The following is a 25,676-nucleotide window of genomic DNA, read 5'->3' on the forward strand; positions in this document are numbered from 1 at the left end:
ACAGCACCTCCCACCCCCCACCACCCTCGATGTCGGGGGTCATGGCAGGGAGTGGGGGGGGGGGGGTAGCTGGAAAGTGCCTCCGGCAGATGCCCACCATGGGCCTCGATGCCAGGAAGGTCCGGCCCGATATTGTTGGCGGCAACAAGATCTCATGGCAGCTCACCCGCTGCTTGGCTGCGGAAGGAGGATTTAAATATGCAAAATAATGTTAATGACAGAATTAATTACTTACCCGTTCCTGCCATTCGTTCCACAGCAATATTGCTGCCAATGGCCGGCACTCCCGTGCCTTCGGATACCCGTCCGGGAATCCGATGCGGGACACTGGTGGGGAGAGGGGAGCAGGTAAGTATTTCAGTGCGGGATGTGGGGCGAGGAGGCTCAAACTCATCTGATTGGTGTTGGGGATGGTTGGAAGGGTAAAGTGCATAGTGTATGAACTTTGAGGGGGGATGTTCAGGTGCACAAGGGGGGAGGAGAGGGCAAGGAATGAATTGTATCTTTATTGGGGGGGTTGGGTGAGGGGCTAGAAACATTTATTTAATTTTTTTGAATAAATTTTACATACTATCTCTTTAAAAATTTTGATTGGAAGGGCTCAAAGCCCTTTAAAAATGGTGACGGCGCCTGCGCAATGGCACCTGATACCATTGCTGGAGATGGTCTGCCTGCTCCCTCCACGTCATCAGGCTGAATATCGCGGCGGCTCCACAATATGCAGTCCGCATGGGCAGACCGCCATTTTTGAAGATCGGTGCTGAGCTTATAAAATCCAGCTCCTAGTTTCTAACATGTGACCAGAACATCTCTTTCCATTGTCCTCATAAGTGGTTTCTGATGGTTAGGCCATTGTCAGACAATTGAATCCAGGTATCACTCATCTGTACCCATCTTGATAAAATAGAGCTTTCCATACCCATTCGCTGGATTTCAAGTTTGGAGTCGAAGGGTGGACTTTTATGCTCTCCCCTGTGGTGGGTTTGGAGGTGGGGAGAGCATAAAATCAGATGGGGTGGTGGCGGGGGTGGGACCCCACCACCATACTGCCTCTGATGGAATTTAGTCCAGGTCAGGAAGGCCAGCACAAAATTCCACACGAAGAGACTGCAACAGTATTGTGTACCCAGTTTTTTTTAATTCATTGGAGAAATGCAGCCATTACAATAGGAAGGGTCATTTGCATTTTAACAACTTCTCAAAGATCTGTCCAGGAAGATCATTTGCATTTTAATGACTTTGCCAAACTTTGTCCAGACATGAAAATCAGCTTGGAGTTCTTGCAGTTCCATGTGTATTGACAGGAAAGAAAAGGTCACCTGATCGCTCAACTCCATTTTGTTTTATAGGAAAGTGTCGAGTTTGGGTATACTTCAGAAGTTCATATTTCCAGTTCATAAGTTCATATTGCATGAGCATGACATAATATTAATTACTTTAATTTCCTCACTCTCATTAAACCTTGATTTTCCCACTATTTGTACAACAGTTTTTCTGTTTTCTCCTGTGAAGACAAACACAGACAAGGATTTCCTGGCCCCTTTAAGGATGCACTTGGAGGCGGGGGGTGGTTGGAGGTGGGTGACATCCACTGTCATCATGCTGGGTCCAGATTTTACCTGCAGCAAACAGCAAGTCAAATGCGAACAGCGTGTGCTTTTGAAAAAATGGCAATTAAGTAGTTAAGGTAATTAAAGCTGTAGCTGAGAAGTATTTTACGGGCCTGTTCAAATTTTATGACAAGTGCATGGGGCCATAGGGCATCAGAGCCTTGGCGGGAATATGAGGCCGGCAATGGGGCAGCAGCTCAGGTCATTCCTGCATTCAGCAGCCATGAGGTGAGACAGTGTACCTTGACAGGGAGGCTGGGGTAGTGCAACCAGAGCAATTTGCATTGAGGAGGGAGTGTTCGGGTGCCAGGACATTGGGGTCCATAGCACCATCTGGCTGCTGCCAAGTGGGTGCATGGAAAGTGGGCTGAGAGAGGGTTGGGTGTTTGTAGGAAGCATCTGACAGAGTGGCCCTTCAGACTGGCAGTGCCCACCTTCCATGGGCATCATCCACTCAGCAGGCGAGTACTCCAGCGAGGAGAGATCCTAAGAGGGGGGGAGGTGCAACCACAGGGATCCAGACAGCAGAAACCTCATGGCCACTTGCAGGTACAACTTTAGGATGGGCAAGTGGCAAAAGGCCGCAGAGGGGACCATGAGCAGGCGCCAGCGTGGGGAAGAAGGTACCTTTGTAGCAAGGATGTACACATAAAGGGTGAGCTACCTCCAGATGTCAGAGCGGCAGTGTTGCCGAAGACTGCGCCTCTTCCCGCTGGCCTTCACTATGCCTGCCTTGCTGACCTCTTGGGCTTCTCCCACTGGTAGGACCCCACTGCTAGCTGGAAGTCTTCAGGGGATGCCTGAAGTAGGTCTGAAGGAGGCCTGAAGTAGGTCTGTGTTTTGAGTCTGGCAGCCCTTTGAGATGGCGCCAACACACCCATTGGCATCAGCTGATGACATGGCTGCCCCCTCAGTCCCTGCCTCCAACTGCTGAATAGTCATCCCCCACCCCGCCCCCACCCCTATACGATGCCAGTTCACGCAAACTCCCGGCCAAAATATTTGTTTAACGACTTTGCTATTTCCTTATTCCCTGCTTTAGTTTTTCCTATCTTGGCCTTTAAGGGACTCGTGTTTACTTTCGTTATTCTATTCCTTTTTACATACTTGTGGAAGCTCTTACAATCTGATTTTGCATTTCTGGCTATTTACTCTCTTTTCTCCACTTTTATCAACTTTGTGACCATCATTACTGGTTTCTAAAATTCTCCCAATACTCAGTCTTACTACTCTTCAGATGATTTATAATTGTTTGATTTTCTCAGTAATATTTTATATTCTGCAATAGAACAATATACAGTTCATAAGCTTATTTTACATTTATTCTTTAATAATCCACAGATATTAAGGATACAGATCAATTACATTCTTCTGGTCCTTAAAGAATCTCCACAAGAAATCTTCACAGAACTGATATGGAAAGGGAAGGAGTCGAATGGTTACCATGACAAAGGGAATAAGTCTCCAGTTCTAACATTATTAACATAGTGTTACAACCAAATGAGAAAGGTGGCTGGGGGTCTCTGTTAGCCTTTACCTGGTCTTATTGTAACAGGATTTAATTTTAAACACACTCTGTATTGAGATCCCCCTTGCTGAATCATTGTTAATCAATTTCCAATTATAAGGCAAAGAAATGAGCATAAACAGGCTTTCTTAGGTTTAAAGAATTTTTTTTTTTTAGAATTAGAACATTACAGCGCAGTACAGGCCCTTCGGCCCTCGATGTTGCGCCGACCTGTGAAACCATCTGACCTACACTATTTCATTTTCATCCATATTTCATCCACAATGTGCATGGAAAAAGAAATGGCTCTCCCAGGAAAACTTAATTCTTTACAAGATCTGCAGCATCTCGAGCGGTAGTTGAAATTACATTTAAAAATAGAAGATATTTAGGAAGATATCCAAAATAGGAAGAAAAGTGAAACTTATTAAAACTTAAACTTAAATTCTAATTCGGTTAACTTTTCCTGCACTGGCCGTAGTATGTTTCCTGGGTTGCACTCATATTGCAGTTAAAGCCACAGCTTGTTCTGCTGTGCTTTGCATCAGATCCCCATCTTCACTGAGCAGCTGTGCCCTGATTAACCCTACCATTTCCAGTAGCCAGCTTCTAAATGCCCTTCCTTATTACAATGGAAGCACACAGGTCTCCGGGTCTCACTCTTGCTCATAACACTCTTTGGCTTGAGGAGGGCCCACTGTGTCTCCTGCTTTACTTTCTCTTCCAGGACTGCCTGGGTGGATATCACCTACCCATCCTTTGTCCTTTTCGGATTTGTGGTGGTGAGTAGGAAAGGTTTTCCCCTGGGAAACTGACTTATAAATTAAAGCAAACTCATCAGCCAGAATGGCTGCTTGCTGGGCTCCCTGAACCCGCTGCTCCTCTACATGGGTCTTTATTGAGAGCGGGAGAGAGTTTTTAAATTCGTTGAACAGAATTACTTCTCTGAGAGTCTCATAGCTGAGCTGTATTTTTAAAGACCTCAGCCACTGGTCAAAAGCCAGCTGCTTACTTCTTTCAAACTCCACATCATTTTGATTGGCTTGCTTTTTGAGAGTTCTTAACTTTTGGCGGTAGATATCAGGTACTAATTCATATGCTCTGAGGATAGGATTTTTGGTCAGTTCATAATTTGATGAACTCTCATTTGGCAACAAGGAATAAACATCATGGGCTTTTCTGGTTAGTTTGCTTTGCAATAAGAGAGACCAGGTCTCAGCTGGCCATTTTAGCTGCCTGGCCGATTTCTAAAAAGACACAAAAAATTCTTCCACATTTTCCTCATTGAATTTTGGAATTAATTGAGTGAGTTTTAGCAGTTTTGTACCCATCCCTGAATTCTGTTCCTCCATATTGGCCATGCTTTCACTAGGGTTACTCTGTTGCCCCCTAGTTAACTCAAGCCGCTTCAACTCTCTTTCTTTGCATTCTTTCAGGAAGCTTCTTTCTTTCTATATCTCTCCTGCCTTCCATTTTCTTCACATTCCTTCTGGAAGGCTCTCTGTTTTTTTTTATTCATTCAAGGATGTGGGCATTGCTGGCTAGGCCAGCATTTATTTCCCATCCCTAATTGCCCTTGAGAAGGTGGTGGTGAACTGCCTTCTTGAACCGCTGCAGTCCATGTAAGGTAGGTACACCCACAGAGCTGTTAGGAAGGGAGTTCCAGGGTTTTGACCCATGACAGTGAAGGAACGGTGATATAGTTCCAAGTCAGGATGGTGTGTGACTTGGAGGGGAACTTGCAGGTGGTGGTGTTCCCATGCATTTGCTGCCCTTGTCCTTCTAGTTGGTAGAGGTCGCGGGCTTGGAAGGTCCTGTCTAAGGAGCCTTGGTGCATTGCTGCAGTGCACCGTGTAGATGGTACACACTGCTGCCACTGTGCGTCAGTGGTGGAGGGAGTGAATGTTTGTGAATGGGGTGCCAATCAAGCAGGCTACTTTGTCCTGGATGGTATTGAGCTTTTTGAGTGTTGTTGGAGCTGCACCCATCTAGGCAAGTGGAGAGTATTCCATCACACTCCTGACTTGTGCCTTGTAGATGGTGGACAAGCTTTGGGGAGTCAGGAGGTGAGTTACTCGCCTCAGGATTCCTAGCCTCTGAGCTGCTCTTGTAGCCACTGTATTTATATGGCTACTCCAGTGAAGTTTCTGGTCAATGGTAGCCCCTAGGATGTTGATAATGGGGGATTCAGCGATGGCAATACCATTGAATGTCAAGGGGAGATGGTTAGATTCACTCTTGTTGGAGATGGTCATTACCTGGCACTTGCGTGGCATGAATGTTACTTGCCACTTATCAACCCAAGCCTGGATATTGTCCAGGTCTTGCTGCATTTCTACACGGACTGCTGTAGTATCTGAGGAGTCGCAAATGGTGTTGAACATTGTGCAATCATCAGCGAACATCCCCACTTCTGACCTTATGATTGAAGGAAGGTCATTGATAAAGCAGCTGAAGATGGTTGGGCCTAGGACACTACCCTGAGGAACTCCTGCAGTGATGTCCTGGAGCTCTGATGATTGACCTCCAACAACCACAACCATCTCCCTTTGCGCTAGGTATGACTCCAGCCAGTAGAGAGTTTTCCCCTGATTCCCATTGACTTCAGTTTTGCTCGAGCTCCTTGATGCCATACTCGATCAAATGCTGCCTTGATGTCAAGGGCAGTCACTCTCACCTCACCTCTTGAGTTCAGCTCTTTTGTCCATGTTTGAACCAAGGCTGTAATGAGGTCAGGAGCTGAATGGCCCTGGCGGAACCCAAACTGAGTGTCACTGAGCAGGTTATTGCTAAGCAAATGCCGCTTGATGGCAAAGTTGATGACACCTTCCATCACTTTACTGATGATTGAGAGTAGACTGATGGGGCGGTAATTGGCGGTATTCAATCTCCTGCCTCTCTCTCTCTTTTTCCTGTCTCTCCCTTTCTCTTTCCCTTTCCCTGTCTTCTAATTCAAGTTTCTTTTATTCCAATTGTATCTTTGCTAGCAGTACCCTGTCTGTGTCTACTTCTAACACTGCTTCTGCTTCTTCAGATTCAAAGGAAAAATGGTTGGCCACTAGCCTTGGGGGTTCACACTTCCTAGCCTTGCCACATACAGTGATCCCACACTGCTCAGCCATTTTTCTCAACTCCTCCATAGACAGTGCTTTTAACTTATCCCAGGTTACTTCACCCTGGCTTGGACAGCTACTAGCTTCAGTTGCAGAATTGTTCATATTCAATCACACACAACCACAAGAAAACTTGTATTAATCTTGGTCTTTTTTTTTTGATTGGGAACAATTTGGCTTCCCTCTTCCAATTTCTCGTTTGTCTGTGGGTAAAATTCCGGATGCTAGCACCCAAATTTCTGTTATGACCAGGTGAGAAAGGTGCCTAGGGGTCTCTGTTAGCCTTCACCTCATCTTATTGTAACAGGATTTAATTTTTAAAAACACTGTGGTTTGAGCTTCCCCTTGGTGAATCCTTGTTCACCACTTTCCAATTATAAGGCAAAGAAATGAGCATAAACAGGCTTCCTTAGGTTTAAAGAAGAAAAGTGAAATTTATTAAAACTTAAACTTCATTAATGCCTACGGATACACGCTGCGCTCCATGCTAGTATGCATATGCGATACGCTCATGTAAATGGAGACAGAAAAGAGCAGAGGAAAAAATAAAGTAAAGCCGTTTCAGGCAATATCAGAAGCATTTCTTGTTACTGTGCTTCGAGCTCACTGTAGTCCTTTTGTAAGTAGTCTTGCTTTTCGTTGGAGCCCAGTATTCTTCTTAAACCATTCACTGTAGGAGACATTTCTCCCTTGGGGTTCATGTGTCTTCAATGGGTCTACAGTTCAGTGAGAAAGAGATGGGGGGGCAGACAGGAAAGAGGTCTTTTCAGTCCAGGCACAAACAGCTTTCTGAGCTCAAACCTCTGTGGTAAGTTCAAATTCAAAAAACTCCAACAGTCAGTTCGTCATGTGACTAAACTGGTCTGACCACATCTGTTTGTCTATTCAGCCATCTTAGCAGTTAACCTGGAATGCTAGCCTCTCCACCCTCAACGTCTGGTAATCAAAAGTCCATTGTGGATTAAATTGTAGCAGGGAGTGGCCCCTTTGTCAGTTCCAAGTACTGTCTGTTACTATGCAAATGTCTTTCCAGTCAGGGGCTTGGCAACCCCTTGTAATAGGCCTTCTTTTCTTCCCAGCAGTAATTTTAAGTTTTAATGTTCATGTGACAAAATAATGTGTGCCTCATTCTTGGCAGATGGGGGCCTGCATGACAATAGAAATGGGCATATCACTAACAGCAGTTAAAAAATGTCCCTTCAAATATTTCAAATACCCTGAGGTGATGAGGGATATGAAAGATAGAAAATAGGTTATCAACCATAAGGATTCTGTCCAGACCTTCTTCTATCAGCTACAGTAATGTACATCACATTCACAGGCTAGATTGAGAAAGTCGATTAGTAATTTGGAAAGGTGGTTAGTGATATGTAACGGTGGTTAGTTGGCTGATTGCTGTTAGGTGAGGGCACTAGGACAAGCGCTATCCACCAAAATGCTTTAATGAGCTTTAGCAGGCAATTTAAATGGCACTCAGCCCCTTAATGATTATCTGGGCAGCCGTTCCTAGCGTTAGCTTCAACCCCTTTACTAAGGTGATTTCTTGCTGTAGACGCTAAATGTCTTGGGCTTGACCCGTGTTTCATCTTGTCCATCCTGCCTTGGCCTGAACGCACTGCCAAAAATTGCCCTTATTTTATTTTTCTAGTTGTTTCTTGACATTCTTACGTTGGATGTTAACACAGATTGTAAGCTTGTAATAAATCTGGCAGGAATCTCATACTAAACTGGTATTAATACAAACCATAGCTAACCATAACATCATAACAAAATAAAACCTCAAATTTCTTCCATTTTCCACATTAAAAATTTGCAGAAAACACCAAAGTATTAAAACATAATAGATATATATATATATATATATAGACAACAGAAACATTGAGGAACTAACCACATCTTTCACTTACAGATTTGTTTTTCATGTACTGTGCATTTTGATTTAAAAATATTTTCCTTCACTACTAACATTTAGTATCTGCCAATACATCTAGTATTGCATAGTAGAACAACACTCAAGTGTTAATGAGAACACCTATAGAAACAGAATTTTATTTGCTTTCGAAATATTAGGTCTATTAGAGTTGAAATATCAAAATTTGAAGTTATATGAGGTTTAAAATAAAAAGCACACCTGTGGGAATACTGATCCATCACACTGACAGCATATTGAAGATAAATACATACAAGAGATATCCAACACTTATACTGAAGTTGGGTCGAAATTGGATTTGATTGCAACCATTTTTTAGGTGCCAGGAGAGCCCTTTTTTGCTGACTTCAAGGTTTCTGCACAATCTTCTGCTCTCAACATGGGTGCACGAGTAGAACTTCCTCTTAAAATTGAACATGACTGAGTAAATAAAGAGAGGCCACGGAGAACAGGACAAGTTGTTAGAAGAGGGGCGAGCAGAAGGGGAAGAAGGGCTCTCAGCAAAAAGATAAATTCTTCCAGGGTATTCAGGGAGCAATTCTCCAACCTGAACCTCAGCAATGACCAATGTTTGAGAAGTCTGCACTTCACTAAAGAGGTCGTCATTGAAATCTGCCAGCTGCTACAGCCACAACTCCATCACAGAGTCGGACAATGACTACATTGGCAGTGGCTATGAAGGCGACTATTATTATGAACTTTTATGTGTCTGGCACCTTCCAAGCTGATGCTGGAGATATTTGCAACATCTTGCAGTTTGCAGTACACTGCTGCACAAGAGAGGTCTTTGAGGCTCATTATTCAAAGAGAGATAGCTTAAATTCATTCCCTCTTGCTAAAGAAAAGCAGGCAGAGCGAGCATAAGGGTTTGTAAGGATTGTAGGTTTCCCCATGGTGCAAGGTGACACTGACTGCATGCATGTTTCTTTGCTTGCACCCCATATCAACTCTGCCATTTACTAGAATCGAAAGGGATTCCACTCCCTCAGCGTTCGCCTGGTGTCACAATGCATTTATTCTGCGTCAGTCCTCTGTGATATCTGTATTTGAACTACCATGTCAATCCAAAAGTGGCTCCTAGGCGACAACGGCTATCCACAGATAACATGACTGATGACTCCCCTTCACAACCCATGCTCATATAATGAGAGCCATGCAGCCACAAGAAAATTGATAGAGCAGACCATTGACATCCTGAAGTAACGACGTCACTTAGACAGCCCCTTTTTGCCTGGCTGTACATGAACAACTAATTCCAGAGCAATGCCAGCAAGTTCAATCCAAATTCTCCATTCATTAACAGTCCCACAATTCTTACTTTCCCTCTGTCACTGGCCATCACATCATCCTCTTGCCCACAAAATAAAAATAAAAGCCAACACAAAATGCACGTTCCAATCCTAATTTATAAATTAAATCATGCCATATTGCTGACAAAATAACCTTATCACCCTAGTGCCTGTCTTCCATGTCTTCTGCATCACATCTTAAGAAGGAAATAGAGTCATAGGGCTGAATTCTGTTGGCACAGCTGAGGTCCCAACTAGGCTGGAAAGTCCAGGGAAACTCCGTATCAGCTGTTTGGGGGAACCCCGCTGCATTTTTCGGCGCTCACGCAACTAACAGCCTGGCGCTGGGCTCTAGTCCCTTTAAAAGACAGGACCCTGCCTCCAAAAACTGCCAGTCAATCAGAGGGCCGCCAGATATTCAGTCTCAGCAGCTAGGAGTGGCAGCTACCCCCGCAGCTGGCAAAATGCCTTGGTGGCAGGAAGATGACGGGGTCGCATTTGCCACTCTCCAATCCTCTGGCACCTCTCCCATATCTGAGGAAGTTTTGAAGATTGAATATATTGGTGAGTGCAGCATAGATTTACTAGAATGATACCTAACTCCAAGGTCTAAGCTGTGGGTAGAGATTTAACAAACTAGCATTGTATTCCCTGGAACTTAGAAGATTGATGTGGCACTTGATCGAAGTTTTCAAAATATTAAGGGGAACAGATAAGATAGATTGTGACAAACTATTTCCGCTAGTTGAGGAGTCTAGGTGTAGAGGGCATAATCAAAAAATTAGAGCCAGACCTTTCAGGAATGAAATTAGGAAACAGCTGTTCACACAAATGCTAGTAAAAGTTTAGAACTCTTTTCTGCAAACAGCAATTGAAGTTAGATCAACTGTTAATTTTAAAGATAAGGTTTATAAATTTTTGTTAACCAAAGGTATTAAGGGAAAAGGTGCAAAGGTGGGTATATGGAGTTAGGCCACAGATCAGACATGATCTCATTGAATGGTGGAACAGGCTCGAGGGGCTAAATGGCCAACTCCTATTCCTATGATCCTCTGTGTGCCTTTGACTGTCTTAGTGCTCCTTTGTAATGCTCTCCTAGTGGCTGTGGCACAGCTGGCGAAAGGCTACTGACTTTTACTGGAGGAGACTGCAGGTGGCCCTGCAGGATAACCTTGAGCAACTCTGGGCCTAGAAGGCCTAGCTTCAGACTGCACCTTCTTAGCATGGGGGACAGCAGTCTGGGCTGGCTGCCTGACAAGCAACAACAAGAGCACTGGCAGAGAAGCAGGGGTATGAGCACATTTTGACAGTGGACGGCAGGTTTATATACCATTTTTTGTGAGCAGCCTCAATTATTGTGGTAAAACTCTTTTGAACAATGGTATACAGAGCCATGCTGGCAGATTCTGAATTTCCACTACAGCAATCAGACATTGGGTAGCTGCCTCTAGTGCTGCAATGGAAGCTGAGGCATCGACTATCTCATGCTGCATTATGGTTGGTTCCACAGAAGTGTTGGTGGAGTTGGCCACCGGTTTCATGCTGGAAAGAATGGGCCCCAAGCTTTGCACAAAGCCCTCTGCCATGTTAGTGCCTTGACTTTGCACACAAGGGGCTGGATATTATGGGCCCTCCTGAGATAGGTTCAGAGGTGGGGAGGGGGGGAGGTGGTGGGCCATGGAATTGCGACAGGAGGCGGGGGCACAGAGGGCCTGTTGCCTCCCCATCGCATCGCAATTGTATTGGGGCAGGATAGGCCAATGGTGGCCTTCCTGCCTAGAGGCCAACTGAGCAAGCAGGACCCTGAGCTTCCGGTTGCTTGCCATTTCAACACTCCCCCCTGCTCTCATGCTCACATCTCTGTCCTGGGATTGCTGCAGTGTTCCAGTGAACATCAACGCAAGCTCGAGGAACAGCATCTCATCTACCGATTAGGCACACTACAGCCTGCCGGATTGAACATTGAGTTCAATAATTTCAGAGCATGACAGCCCCCCACTTTACTTTCTTTTTCAGTCATTTTTAGTTATTTTTTCTTCCTTTTTTTTGCATTCCTTTTTACATTTTTTACAATCTTTTTTTGCATTTATTTCATTTCATCTTAGTTTGTTCAGTTTGCTTACCCACTGTTTTTTTCAGGTTGTTTTTCTTCAGGTTTGCACTTGCTGATGTTCAATATTCAGTATATTCACACCTAATCTGTACTAATGCTTTGTCTTTCAACACACCATTAACATATTGTTTGCCTTTGCTCCGTGACCTTTTGGTCAGCTATGTGGCCTGGTTCAATCTGCACCTTCTCCTTTGTTATCTCTTGCCCAACCCCCACCTCACTTGTTTATAATCTGTGACTTTTCTAATATTTGTCAGTTCCGAAGAAGGGTCACTGACCCGAAACGTTAACTCTGCTTCTCTTTCCACAGATGCTGCCAGACCTGCTGAGTGAATCCAGCATTTCTTGTTTTTGTTGTGTGAGGCCCTTAGGAGATCTATTACCAGCCACTTAAGGGCCTCTTCCCTCAGCCACACAGGGAGGTCGCCCAGTAAAACAAGATTACCTCTCTGCTAGCTCAGGGGGTGGGGGGGCCTCTCCATGAGCAATCTATGGCCCTCAGAGGGCCCCACCAGAAAACAAAACACCTCCCTGTACCCCCTTCCCTGTACTCAACACCCATCCCCCAACCCCCACCTCCCCCCCCAACTAAAGGCCTGCTCGGGTGTAAAATTGAAACCTGACCAGGGCCCAACCCGACCACATCCAACCTGAACCCGACCCGGGCCCGAGCCCTTTAATTTTTTCTGCGCCCGACTCAACCCGACCCAACTACTAAAGTCAATGATATCAAACAGTTTATTGTGCTCTACCTTGTCCAAATGTTGTGATCCTGTTCATCCGTTCCGGCAGCAGGCTATTCCTGCAGAATTGTGCAGATGGAGTTCGGAATCTGAGCTTCATCTTGTCACCAGGAACCAATGGCACGCACCCCCCCACGACCACCCCACCAACCCCCCAACTTTCACACAGAAGCATCCATAGTGCACTGTAGTCTAGAATCACTTTTGGATGCATGGAAGCTGCAGCATGAGTGCGATGACGTCATAGAGACACTCACTTGCTCACTGCAGAGTGCAGAGTCTGGACTGCATGTTTCCCGCCTTGACCTGAATGTTCATTTGAAGATGACTTCCTGGAGCAAGGCAGCACTGCCCACATCCAGCTCGGCCCGATCAGAGCCCGAATGCTGGACTCGGAAAAGAGACATGACCCAACCCAAACCCGACACATGTCGTCGGGTCTAGTCGGGTTTGGGTTGGGTAGCCATGCTTTACCCTCCACCCCCAAACACTGGTGACTTCTGGACTGGCCCCAGCAACACCACCTCACTTACCTGAGGTGCAGGTCTCCAGTGCTGGGCCTGTGTCCAAGGCCTCTGCAGTACCAGCAGTGGTTACCACATCTGGTGGCACTGCTGATACTACTAAGCACCCAGCCCTATGATTGGCCAGCAGCTCTTCAAGGCAGGATCCCGTTAAAGGTTATTAATTTGCCCCAGCAGCGTCGAATTACACCAGGGGTGCTCCTGCTGGCCAAGGTGGGATGCCCCCCGCCTTTGCGGCCTGGCACCGAGAGCCCCATTGTGGCCACAAAATCCAGCCCAGGCTTTCTAATCGGCTTCCCGAAGCACTAAGAATTTTGAAGTGTACATTCTTTATTCTGTAGTCTAGCTAATTGAATGTCCTCATCTGAATCCTCTGCATTAGAACTAGTGAATAACCTCACCATCCAGTGAGCTGGCACTTGCACTCCCTTTTCCCTGCTGCAATGCACTAGTGCCCAGTGTCTCGCCATGTGCAGATCCTGCTTCTATGTTATCCTTTATGATATGTATCAGTGTCTGAACTGGTGACTGGGAGTGTGAAATCAAGTGACCATGTGTCTTCATCTTCCTTATCTTCTTATCTTCCATCACTTTTTTGGGAAGTCGCACTTGTTGGGTATCTGAAAGGAAAAAGGGATAAGGGGTGTATTGTGGTGATGGGAGAGGAGAAAGTAAGAGGTGCATACTCAGACCATCTGCAGCTTGTATGTCAGAAGTGAGTTAGGGATGAGTGAGAAGTTGGATGTGAGAAGGAGGATAAGGTCTGAGGATACAGTCATCTTCAATGCCCTGCCGCTGCCCACGGCCATGGCCTCAGCAATTAACTGCCCATAATGGCCAGCACCATCTCCTCCATGGGACCTAGAACATGCAGTCACATTTCTCCTTGTCTGTTTAGTTCCTGCTACCTTCGGTTGTGTGTCGCGTTCTCCTGCAAGGGAGAAGGAAGTGTGTCAGTGAGTCTGGTGCAATATTTTTCAGTGATGTGGCTGTCATGGTTGGATAACTGGCAGTATGCACAAGCTGTGAGATATGGGTGTGAGGCTTGCAACAGTGCTAAGTGCGTGAGGGTGAGGTGAAGTATATGACTGTTATGTATGAGTTCTGATTGATAGAGGTTGTTGGTAGATGAATGATGTGGATGTGATGAATTGAGTAGTGTGAGAGTACAGTGGTGCAATTGGTGGGATATGGCATTTGAAAATCCTTTCACTAATCTTGACCACTCATGTGAGGTCATTAAACATTTGACAGTGCTGCATCAACCTCAGGGCCTGACCTCTGGCATTGATCTCCCCAGTCATCTGTTCCCACTGCCTTCCCATCATGTGTCAGGAGGACCTCCTGCACCTCCTGGGGATACAGGACATCTCTCCTCCATCAAGACCTCCAGTGCAGTGTCTGAAAACCTTAGGCCTGCTCTCTCCTGTGGTCAGCCATTCTTCACTCTTTCCCAGGTCAGATTCACTTGTACAGCAATTCCCAGCACCTGCTCCAGCCACAAGGCTTTTCAGAGCTGCAAACCAACTAAGTTGTACTGGCTAGCTTTAAATTGTACAATTTAGTAATGATATTGCGCCCCATGCTGATGCATGCAGCCAGTGAACAGCATAGGTAATATAACTGCATGCAGAAATCATTATTAACAGGCAGCACAAAGTTGGTGAGCTGCCTGCATTCTGTTGAACTGGTGCAGGTTAACTGTGCATTGCGATCCCTGCGCCTGTTTTCGGGGCTAACCAATTTTAGCCCCGTTGCCTGTACCTAAGAAAAGAAAGAAAGAACTTGCCTTTCACAACTTCAGAAAGTCCCAAAGTGCTTTAAGTTCAAATATATTCTTTTTTGAAATTTAGTCAAATGAATACAGTACCATCTTTTTCATCATTGGCACAACTTGACTCCTGCTCTGTAATATCAATTCTTTGGCTGTAACATGCATACAGTTTTCAGAGTTGACAGCCCCTATGTACAGGAGTGGCACAGCATTAAACAAGCTACACAGTAATAGATGTCATGAGTTATTGCCTTTTACCCATGTACCATTAGGCTACAATAAATGTCCACATTCCAATTCTCTCAGCCATTAATGTAACTTTCATAATTAAAACAAAGTTAATGCTATGTTTGGGAATATTGGTGTAGGCCTTGGTAACATTTGCTCATTTATTTTTAGAATAAAGGTTCAATAAGTAAATTAGTTATAATTGTTCATGACAGTAGTCCGATGATTGTCACCATATAGATTATTACAGTGATGTGCCAGCTTAATGTCAATATTTACATCAGCAGTTCAATTTGAAATGCATAAACCTAATTTCAGAACTTTTCTCAGAGATGAAAAAAACACAGCACAATTTTTAGGGCCAACTTTTTAAGGAAGTAGTTATTTCCTTAAACTCTACTCACAAACCCACAGAATGAACTCAAGTTTCCCCTGCAGCAAGGGTCTACATGCTGTCACTTTTCTTGTCTACCTAAAGCTTTAATTTACTTTCTGAAGGAACTGCCAAAATCAGCTCTCTGTGCAGTAACAAGACCCATATGTTGTTCTTTCCTTACACTGTGAGTCTATTAACTGCAGACCAGTTAGAACAAGATTGCACAAAAGGATGATTTTGTCTGCTGCGGGCTCATAAATATTTGAAACAATTTTTAACCAAACTAAAGCAAAGGAATAAAACGGCTGTCTTATGTTGTCATTCTGTCTTCAATTATGCCCCACAGCATCAGATCTTCAGTACAATACTAAAATTACACAGTGTTTCTGGTCATCCAGGAAATACTGTATGTAAAGAGCCATTGTCTTATGTAGCTTGATCTTCTTGACAATACTTAGCATCTTAACTACACAATGTTGAATCGTTGTCCAACAGAAGATGTATTATTTTGCAGTGAATTGCCAAGCAGAATTTGTACTAATAGGGTTAGCACTTGAATTAGTAGATTTACAAATAAAACTCTCCCCATCAGACATCTAAGGAAGTAAGATGTAGAAATTAAATGGCGCAGAGCCACTTTTCCAGGCATTAAACAGCAAGCTAAGACTCCAATATGGTGGGCAGGAAGCACATACTCATTGTGAACTGGGCATGCACCAGCCGCCATATCGTATAGGCAAACAAATCAGCATAAATTGATAGCTGTTGTCCATTTAATGCTTTTTTAATTGGAAAAATTTTTAAGTAATTACTTTAACTTTTCCATAAATCAGAGGGAGGCGAAGATTTTCCTTTGCTTTGCCCTGGCACAAAGAGGAAAAAGTAGGGAGAGTCACAAAATCAGTTCTTCACTCCCTTTCGATTTTTAGGGATTCCCTGAGGATCCCTAGGGAGAAGGTGACAGAGCGGTCATGCTCTGAGTGGAACAAATGCAGCAGATATCACATTTTCCTCCAAATGCCCATTTTTAGCAGCATCCAGAAGAAGCAGGCGTTACACCATATGCCAACAGCATTGAAAACCATGCAACTGAGCATGGCTTAGATGTCACTGAAGTCTAAGAAGGTAGGTTTGTCCTTCAAAATGGTCAACAGAATGAGGGCTAAGGATCCCTGTCTTTAAACAACAGCCAGAAGGTCCTGTACCAAGTCACTATTACTTTCGTTGCACCCTTTTAGGTTAGATTTCCACCCCCATTTACAGGCACAAGTCTGCCTGTACTTGGAGTACATCAGACTGATTTAGGTGAGGTGAATTTAGAACTTTTTTCATTCTTTCAAGGGATGTGGTTGTTGCTGTTAACAGTCCATTCCTAATTCCCTTGAACTGAATGGCTTGCTAGGCCATTTCAGCGGGCAGTTCACAGTCAACCACATGTGACATGTGACCAGGTAAGGACAGCAGATTTCCTTCCCTATAGGGCATTAGTAAAGCAGGTGGGTTTTTACAACAATCAATGGTCGTTTCATAGTCACAATTACTGAAACAAGTTTTCAATTCCAGATTTCTATTAATTAATAGAATTTGAATTCCACCAGCTGCTGTAGTAGGATTTGAACCCAGGCCTCTGGATTTCTAGTCCAGTGACATTATTGCTATGCCACCATTTCCCTTGTAAATGCAGGTCAGGTGATGTGCACTTTGGTGCTGTTTGTGCCTGGCATGTGTCTAGGTGGAGAGCACACTGTATCATTAGCAACATCTGAAGCTGGTAAAGTGATGTGCATAAGGTTGTTGCTGCTGATACAGCACACATCTACTAACAAGCAGACAGCTGAACTCTATTAGGATTTTATAATAATGACAAGACCTCCATCTATACATATCATAAGGAACTTTCCATCAAAATCATTCAAATTGATGTTTTCTGTGAAACCACAGTAGATTTGATCTATTGCCATCTTTGCTGTTGCAAAACCCACTACTAGATCATCACTAAGACTGTACTGATGCAACATATGGCAAAGCTTTAAAGAAAGCACAGCAGATTTCAACTGTGCTCAACAGTACTTTAATGAAACTAAATAACACCTAAGCACATCTGTGTGAAGTATCTTTAAATAGTACACTTTTTCAATGTTCTTGACTATTATAGTAATCAAAAGCAGCAGAAAACCCAGCTAAGGTATTGTTAGACTACAATCATGGTGCATTGAGATGAATATCATCAGCAGAAATTCAAAAGAAACAAAATTTTATACCTGTATACAATAATGAAATATATTTTGCACCTATTACAATGGCAAAATTTACCAAGTTTGTATCTTCATTTTTCTGTTTTGAAGGAGGCCATGAACAACAATCCGGAACAAGCTGGTACTTATTGTGTTGGCTAAATTACCCTCAACACCATTGTCAGCCATCGTAAAGTACTTTTAAAATTTCTCCCACCACTCCACAAAAAATCCCTTTGGGAACAAAAGTTTTATAACTTATGGCAACATAAAAACATTTTTAAAAGCATGTGAAATAGCTTCTGAAATAATTAACACTGTGGGAAACCATCTTGCTGTGACAATAGTGACTTTGACACAACACTGAATTGGAAGTCATACAATTGTCAGTTAATCTAACATGAAAATCTAGTTGTTACCATTGCAGTTCCTGTAACATATAAAACAGATTATACCTCTAGTGCAAAATAATGCACTTAGCAATAATCTAATATACTAATCTCTTTATCCAAAGTGGCCAAATTGCACATAGCAGCTTTCTTTTATACTTGATGGGCCTTTTTTTCACGTCTGCATGGTATAATCTATTAAAGCTTATTTTCACATACATTGAACTTGTTTTATAACACTGTCTTTGGCACCCATACGAAAATTGTTGTAGCAAGCAGTGTTTGGAAGGGAAGATGTTTTATATGACTTATTTATTAGAGAAAGCTATAATAAGCAGTATTGGCAGAAAGGATGAAGAAATCTATAGGCCTGACCTTCCCACTCTCCAAACTGAAGGAGGAACTATGGCAAAAAGAATGAAAGTTTAAGTAAAAAAGATTTCAGGATTTAAGTTCCATCAGCAGTGAAAATTGATTGAAATAGTTGTTATTTATTTGTTACAGAATGTGTGCATATGAATCATATAGCTTTAGACTGTATCATTCTAAAAAGCTTAACTGAAACTTTTACCTCTCATTTAAGATTTCTGAGAACAGCTAAAATTGCTAGAGGCAATTCTTAAGATCAGTTAACTGAAGGATATATCCCTCATGGGTTTAGTGCATGTACACAAATGTCATTAAAATAAACTTGTCCTAATGCACTGCTGTAATCATGAAGTTCTTAATGTGGTTGGCATACAACAAACTCACTTCCTAATTAAGGCTAACAGCATAATGCAGAACAGAAACCCCTTTGTGTAAAGACCATGTGAAAACTGGTCATGAATCCCCAGGATCCCCTAACTTCTGCACTCAGTACTGGTAATTAGTGCTTGAGAGCCAGGTACAGCACCAACAAACACTTTGACACTGAATTCCTTAGTCAAATCCAGATGTCAATGAAAGACTGTGGACCTACATGTTTCAATTGTATGACACTATAGTCTCAGCTCATAAATTATGGCTTGTTTGTGAGAAGAGAAACTTGAAAGTAAAATGGATGGTCCTCCCCAAAGGATTTAAAATGGGTTGTCATGGTTTGTAAATTTTTAACTCATCAAAAACTAACATCAGCACTTTCTGAGCAAACTATAAGGCTGTCCTCTCTTTAATCAGTGATGCATGGTTCACCTGCCAAGCAGCCAAAAGGCACAGAGTACTGCATCCAGAAAGAGCAGTGGTAAATTGCAACATGCACTGTCATTACAATTTTATCCAATACTATTAGGCCAACAATATCCTATTCTCCAGGATGTATTTATTTGAAAACTGGTGTGTTGAAAATCAAGAATATTTTCCAAGAATTATTTAAAGCTTGCCAACTTGTAGACTAAATTGAACATTTTATATTTTATAATTTCACCACCCACTGGGCTGATATTATACATTTGCCAGTTTTATTATGAATTGTTCTATACTGCTGCGTAAAGTAATACATATCACATTTAGACATAATTATAACTTGTGGTATATTTGGACACTGAAGCTGCCAATTTCAAATCGCTGTGGGCAGGACTGACGTCTCATGACACGTAAATTGAGGGGCCACTTTCGCAGCATCACAATTTTTAAACATGATTTTTTTCCCCCCTTTAAATGAAAAATAGAAAAGTCGATACTACTGTTGGTGATATTAATTCATATCAATGATTTCAAAAAGAAATGGATAGGCACTTGAGGGAAATAAACTTGCAGGGCTATGGAGTAGAGCGGAGAAATTGGACTGATTGGATTGCGCTACAGTGAGCTGGCACGGACTTGATGGGCTAAATGGCCTCCTTCTGTGCCGTAGTGACTCTATGACTCTATATACCATTCTTTTGACCATTGATACTTCCCTAGCTGTCCAGACTACACTCTGCTGCCAAAATGAGCAGACAGAGCAAACTCTTTAAAGGTTGCTCTGTAATTTCCACCTACTGCCAAGCACAACTCAAATGAGCTGATGCAGGAAACTCTTATGTAAATACTCCTCCTGATCACTTGTGGACAAAAGTCATTTTCCATTGGAGTAAAGGCAGCACAACTCAATGCATAGGAGTTCACTCCCCATAACATCATGCAAATCAATTCCTTTGTATAATATACTTGTAGGTGATTTATAATTTGTGTGCTCTCTGTAGAAGATGGCTATGTTTACACCTTAGGCATGCAAAGGAAATATAGTATGTATTGAGCTGCATCAGATTTGATCAAAGAGATCATGACTGATAATAAAGGGCATGTGTGACAGCAGGGTTTTCATTGTAAATGAAAATGGAATGACGACCATTCTTTAAAAAGCAGATGGACTGCTTCAAATAGGATGTCCCACTGAGACTTAAACTGCTTCATCTCTGTTAGAAAATGAACCACAGATGTAATTTATATCACTACTACCTTAGGGAAAGTACTAACTGTACCTATGCAACCAGCATACTTCAGACAGTGACAAGCAGTTAACAAGCCCTTGACAAGCTATTTTTTTCTGGTTTCCACTTTCATTATTTACATTTCAGCATTTTACAAAAGAGAGAAAATTAATTATTGGCAAGTGCATTACTGTTCCCAGAGTATTTTCAAATAATTTCTCATCAATTTAGGCTGAATTGTCCCAGCCCTATCGTGACAGGCTGGGAGGCTGGAAGAGTCAGAATATTGCAATGAAAGGTGCCTGGATGGAAGCCTGCTGTCTTTATGTCGCAACTGGATATTCCGAAGAGCGTTTGGCATGACAGGAAGACCTTGCACTCAAATGCATTGGGTAGGTAATTAAACCTGTTAAACAGGCAATTAACTGCAATTTTACTGGGGTTTTCAGATTGTACAAAAAGTGCATGGGAACCACGTGGTTTCAGAGCCACACCAGGTACAACGAGGCTGTGAGTTAGCAAGAGGTCAGTGCTGGCTCCAGCTGGCAGCCATCATGAACACTAGCGTGGCTTGGCAAGGAGGGTGGCACAGAATGGGTGTTGCCAGTGTCAGTCGGGAGCAGAGACAAAGACATCAGGGGCATACTGCTAGAGTGCTATCTTGGAAGTGGTACTTGGGTGAATAAAACTGGGGTGGGGAGTAAGAGGCCCTGGAAACTGAGTGCATCTATTTGCCATGGGCCTCATTTGCTCAGACTTAAGGGCCTCCACTGAGGAGAGGTATCAGACAGGGAGAGAGCTGCAGCCAGAGGGCCAACAGGAGATTCACCCTCAGGAGGGTGGTGGAATACAGAAGAGGTTACCCTTCAGAGAGGGTCTACCATCTGAAGCTCTCCTCCCTTCAAATGTCAGAGCAGCTGTGTTGCCAAAGACTGCACCTCTCCAGGGAGGCCATCATAGAGCTGTGTGCCATGATGGAGGACAAGCCAAGCCCCATGGCAAGTGGTGGCCACCCAATGCCAATGGCCCTGAAGGTCACCATGGCATTGAATTTCTATGCCTCAGGATCATTCCAGGCATCCACTGGTGATATGTGTGGTATATCCAGTCTGCAACTCATCGCTGCATCAAGATGGTCACCAATGCCATCTTCAAGAGGACCACCAACACATTAGCTTTCGCACCAACCTGAACAGTCAGGCTGATAGTTCTGTCGGGTTTGGGGTCATCGCTGTATTTCCCCCCAGGTGCAGGATGTCGTCGACTGCACGTACGTGGCCATCAAGGCTCCCACAGAGCAGGCTGCAGCCTTCATCAACAGGAAGGACTTCCACTCGATCAATGTTCAAATGGCCTGCGACCACCACAAGCAATTCCTGCATTTGTGTTCACGGTTCCTGGGAAGCAGCCACAATGCCGACATACTAAGGCAGTCCCACGTGCCAGCGCTTTTCAGGCAACCCACATGCCTTCAAGGATGGATACTGGATGATGAGGGTTATCCAATGAAGACATGACTACTGATGTCTGTGAGGTCAATATGCCACAACAAGGGTGTCGCACATCATGGTTGTTGTACGATTGCCTTAACAGTGATGTCCCTTTAAGATCTCAGTATGCTAATGAGTTAAGTACCAGGATACATATGCACATACATACGAACATATGAACATGCCAATTAGGAGCAGAAGTAAGCCATTCGGCCCCTCGAGCCTGCTCCGCCATTCTATAAGATCACGGCTGATCTGTTTGTGTCTTGAATTCCACAGTCCCATCTACCCCCGATAACCCTTGATTCCCTTGCCTAACAAGAATCCATCTACCTGCGCCTTAAAAATATTCAATGACCCCGCCTCCACCACCTTCTGAGGCAGAAAGTTCCAAAACCGCACAAACCTCTGAGAGAAAAAAATCTCTCCTCATCTCTGTCCTAAAAGGGCCACCCCTAATTTTAAAACAGTGCCCCCTAGTTCTGGACTTACCCACAAGAGGAAACATCCTTTCCACATCCACCTTCTCAAGACTGTTCAGGATTTTATTAACTTCAATCAAGTTTCCCCTCATTCTTCTAAACTCCAGTGAAAAAAAGCCCAGTCTGTCCAACCTTTCCTCATTAGACGACCCATTCCAGGATTAATCTAGTAAACCTCTTCTGAACCATCTCCAACGCATTTACATCATTCCATAAATAAGGAAACTAAAACTACACACTGTATTCAAGATGTGGTCTCACCAATGTCCTGTATAACTGAAGCATAACATCCTCACTTTTAATTTCAATTCCTCTTGTAATAAAGGATAGCATTCCATTAGCCTTATTTATTACCTGCCTTACCTGCATACTATCTTTTTGTGACTCCTGCACTAGAACACCTAGATCCCTCTGCACTTTGAAATTCTGCAGTCGTTCTCTGTTTAAGTAATACTCGGCTTTTTTATTCTTCCGGCCAAAGTGAACAACTTCACATTTTCCCACATTATACTCCATCTGCCAGATTTTTGCCCACTCACTCAACCTATCTATATCCGTCCGCAACCTCCTTCTGCCCTCTTCACAACATACTTTCCTAGCTATCTTTGTATCATCTGCAAATTTAGCTACCATGCCATTACTCCTCTCATCGAAGTCATTGATATAAATTGTAAAAAGTTGAGGCCGCAGCACAGACCCATGTGGGACTCCACTCATCACATACTGCCAATCAGAAAAGGACCCATTTATGTATACTCTCTGTTTTATGTCAGCCAGCCAATATTCTATCCATGCTAATATGTTACCCCCTACACCATGAGCCCGTACTTTGCTCAATAACGTTTTATGTGACACCTTGTCAAATGCCTTCTGGAAATCAAAGTACAGTACGTCTATGGGCTCCCTTTTATCCACAGCACATGTCACTCCTTCAAAGAACTCCAACAAATTGGTTAAACATGATTTCCCTTTCACAAAACCATGTTGACTATTCCTGACAACCTTGAATTTTTCTAAGTGCCCAGCCTCACAGCTCCAGCGACCCGGGTTCAATTCTGGGTACTGCCTGTGTGGAGTTTGCAAGTTCTCCCTGTGTCTGCGTGGGTTTCCTCCGGGTGCTCCAGTTTCCTCCCACATGCCAAAGACTTGCAGGTTGATAGGTAAATTGGCCATTAGCAATTGCCCCTAGTATAGGTAGGTGGTAGGGAGATATAGGGACAGGTGGGGATGTGGTAGGAATATGGAATTAGTGTAGGATTAGTATAAATGGGTGGTTGATGGTCGGCACAGACCCGGTGGGCCGAAGGGCCTGTTTCAGTGCTGTATCTCTAAACTAAACTAAACCTTCCCCATGACGTCAAGCTAACTGGCCTATAGTTACCTGTTTTCTGCCTCCCCCACTTCTTGAATAGAGGGGTTATATTTGCTACTTTCCAGTCTGATGGAACCTTACCAAAATCTAGAAAACTTTGAAAAATTAACACCAATGCATCTGCTACCTCATTAGCCATCTCTTTTAAAGCCCTAGGATGAAGTCCATCAGGACCTGGGGACATGTCAGCCCCCAGCACCATCAATTTGATCAGTACCCTTTCCCTGGTGATTTTCATTTCACCAAGTTTCTCTCTTCCTTCCACCTCCTGATTTATAGGTATTACTGGAATGTTTTTTGTATCCTCTATAGTGAAGACAGAAATAAAATGTTTGTCCATTGCATCCGCCATTTCCTTATTATCTACTATTAGCTCCCCATTCTCATTCTCTGGAGGACCAACACTCACTTTATTTACTCTTTTCCTTTTTAAATACCTGTAGGAACTCTTACTATCCGTTTTTACATTTCTTGCTAGCTTCCTCTCATTCTCTAATTAACCTTTAAGTCATTCTCTGCCATTCTTTATAATCTGAACAATCATCTGCATTGCCACTCAGCTTTGTACAATTATATGCCTTTTCCTCAAGTTTGAGGCTTTCCTTAACTTCTTTACTTAACCACAGATGGTGGGTTCTGCCCTTACAATTTTTCATTATAGTGGGAATATACTTATTCTGAGAATTCTGAAATATTCCCTTAAATGTCTGCCACTGTTTTTTTATTGATCTATCTCCAAGCCTAGTAACCCAGTTTACTTCAGCTAGCTCGGCTTTCATGCCCACATAGTTGCCCTTATTCAAGTTTAAAATACTAGTCTTAGACCCACTCGTCTCTTTCAAACTGGATGTAAAATTCAATCACATTGTGATCGCTGGTACCTAGAGGTGCCTTTACTCTGAGGTCATTGATTAATGTTGTCATGTGACTCAAAGCCAGAGTGACTCTGCAACTGTAACACCCAGACGAAGGTTCTGTAAATAGTTTGCTCTGTACTGTAAATAATAGTTCAGCTGTTAATAAACCTATTTGAGATCTTCAGCAAACTGGATACCACGCATCTCATGTATTTTGCATCAGACAACATAAAGGATTTATTACAATGGTGATGTGCTATGCTCTGTACAACCTGGTGCTACAGAGGGGAGAGGCTTTGACAATTGAGGATATCATAGAGCACGATGCCTCCTCCGACTATGAGGATATGGGCGGCACAGTGGCGCAGTGGTTAGCACCACAGCCTCACAGCTCTAGCGACCCAGGTTCAGTTCTGGGTACTGCCTGTGCGGAGTTTGAAAATTCTCCCTGTGACCGCATGGGTTTCCGCCCGGTGCTCCGGTTTCCTCCCACAGCCAAAGACTTGCAGGTTGATAGGTAAATTGGACATTATAAATTGCCCCTAGTGTAGGTAGGTGGTAGGAGAATGGTGGGGATGTGGTAGGCAATATGGGGTTAATGTAGGATTAGTATAAATGGGTGGTTGTTGGTCAGCATAGACTCGGTGGGCCGAAGGGCCTGTTTCAGTGCTGTATCAATAAATAAATAAGATGATGACCAGGCGCTGCATGCTGAAGAACTGAGGACCACAGGTAAGACACAGGGAGGCTCGGGACGCACTAATATAGGAATGTTTCAGATGATCCTTACTAACAGATCCAAGACATCAAATAAAGCTACAGCCTTCTGCAGCCCTGTTGATTTATCCACACCCTGTAAAACAGTAGACTGGGGAATGCATCAACCTCATATGGTGTGATCCCTCCCATCACATCTTTTGACGGAACCAGGGTTCTGCCAAAGGCCCAGCGGTCCACGAGAAGTGGAGGAATAATTTTGCTGTGCCAGATTCCACGTTTATTGGAGAGCAAATAGATTGCAAGGCAACATTCTTTAACAAAATAAAAACCTGTGAACCCCAAGTGCAGATAGGTGATTTTCTTAAATCTTATATGTCCTTCTATGTGGTGCTCCTCTTGTGCTGTGGAGGTGTAGGCAGGCTGCTGAATTTGATGCCCCATGGCTTTGGGTGAACTTGGCTCCTGAACAAGTGCAGGAGCCTCTTCTATCATTGCGGTTAATTGAGGCACTGGTGTTACTGACAGAGGGGCT

At 43.5% G+C, this 25,676-nt stretch overlaps 1 protein-coding gene across 1 annotated transcript in view; it reads left to right on the plus strand.

The window, feature by feature from the left end:
• Positions 1-16,311: 16,311 nt before the first annotated feature.
• The window catches only part of LOC137368793 (uncharacterized), a 55,028-nt gene continuing 45,663 nt past the window's right edge, over positions 16,312-25,676 (plus strand). The window contains exons 1-4 of the mRNA XM_068028998.1: positions 16,312-16,332; positions 16,446-16,512; positions 16,892-16,983; positions 20,484-20,615. Coding sequence (XP_067885099.1) covers positions 16,312-16,332; positions 16,446-16,512; positions 16,892-16,983; positions 20,484-20,615 — 312 coding nt within the window. The remainder of the gene's footprint in view (positions 16,333-16,445; positions 16,513-16,891; positions 16,984-20,483; positions 20,616-25,676) is intronic.

The sequence above is a fragment of the Heterodontus francisci genome, chromosome 4 (genome assembly GCF_036365525.1).
Source record: "Heterodontus francisci isolate sHetFra1 chromosome 4, sHetFra1.hap1, whole genome shotgun sequence".
In the NCBI taxonomy this organism is placed as follows: domain Eukaryota; kingdom Metazoa; phylum Chordata; class Chondrichthyes; order Heterodontiformes; family Heterodontidae; genus Heterodontus; species Heterodontus francisci.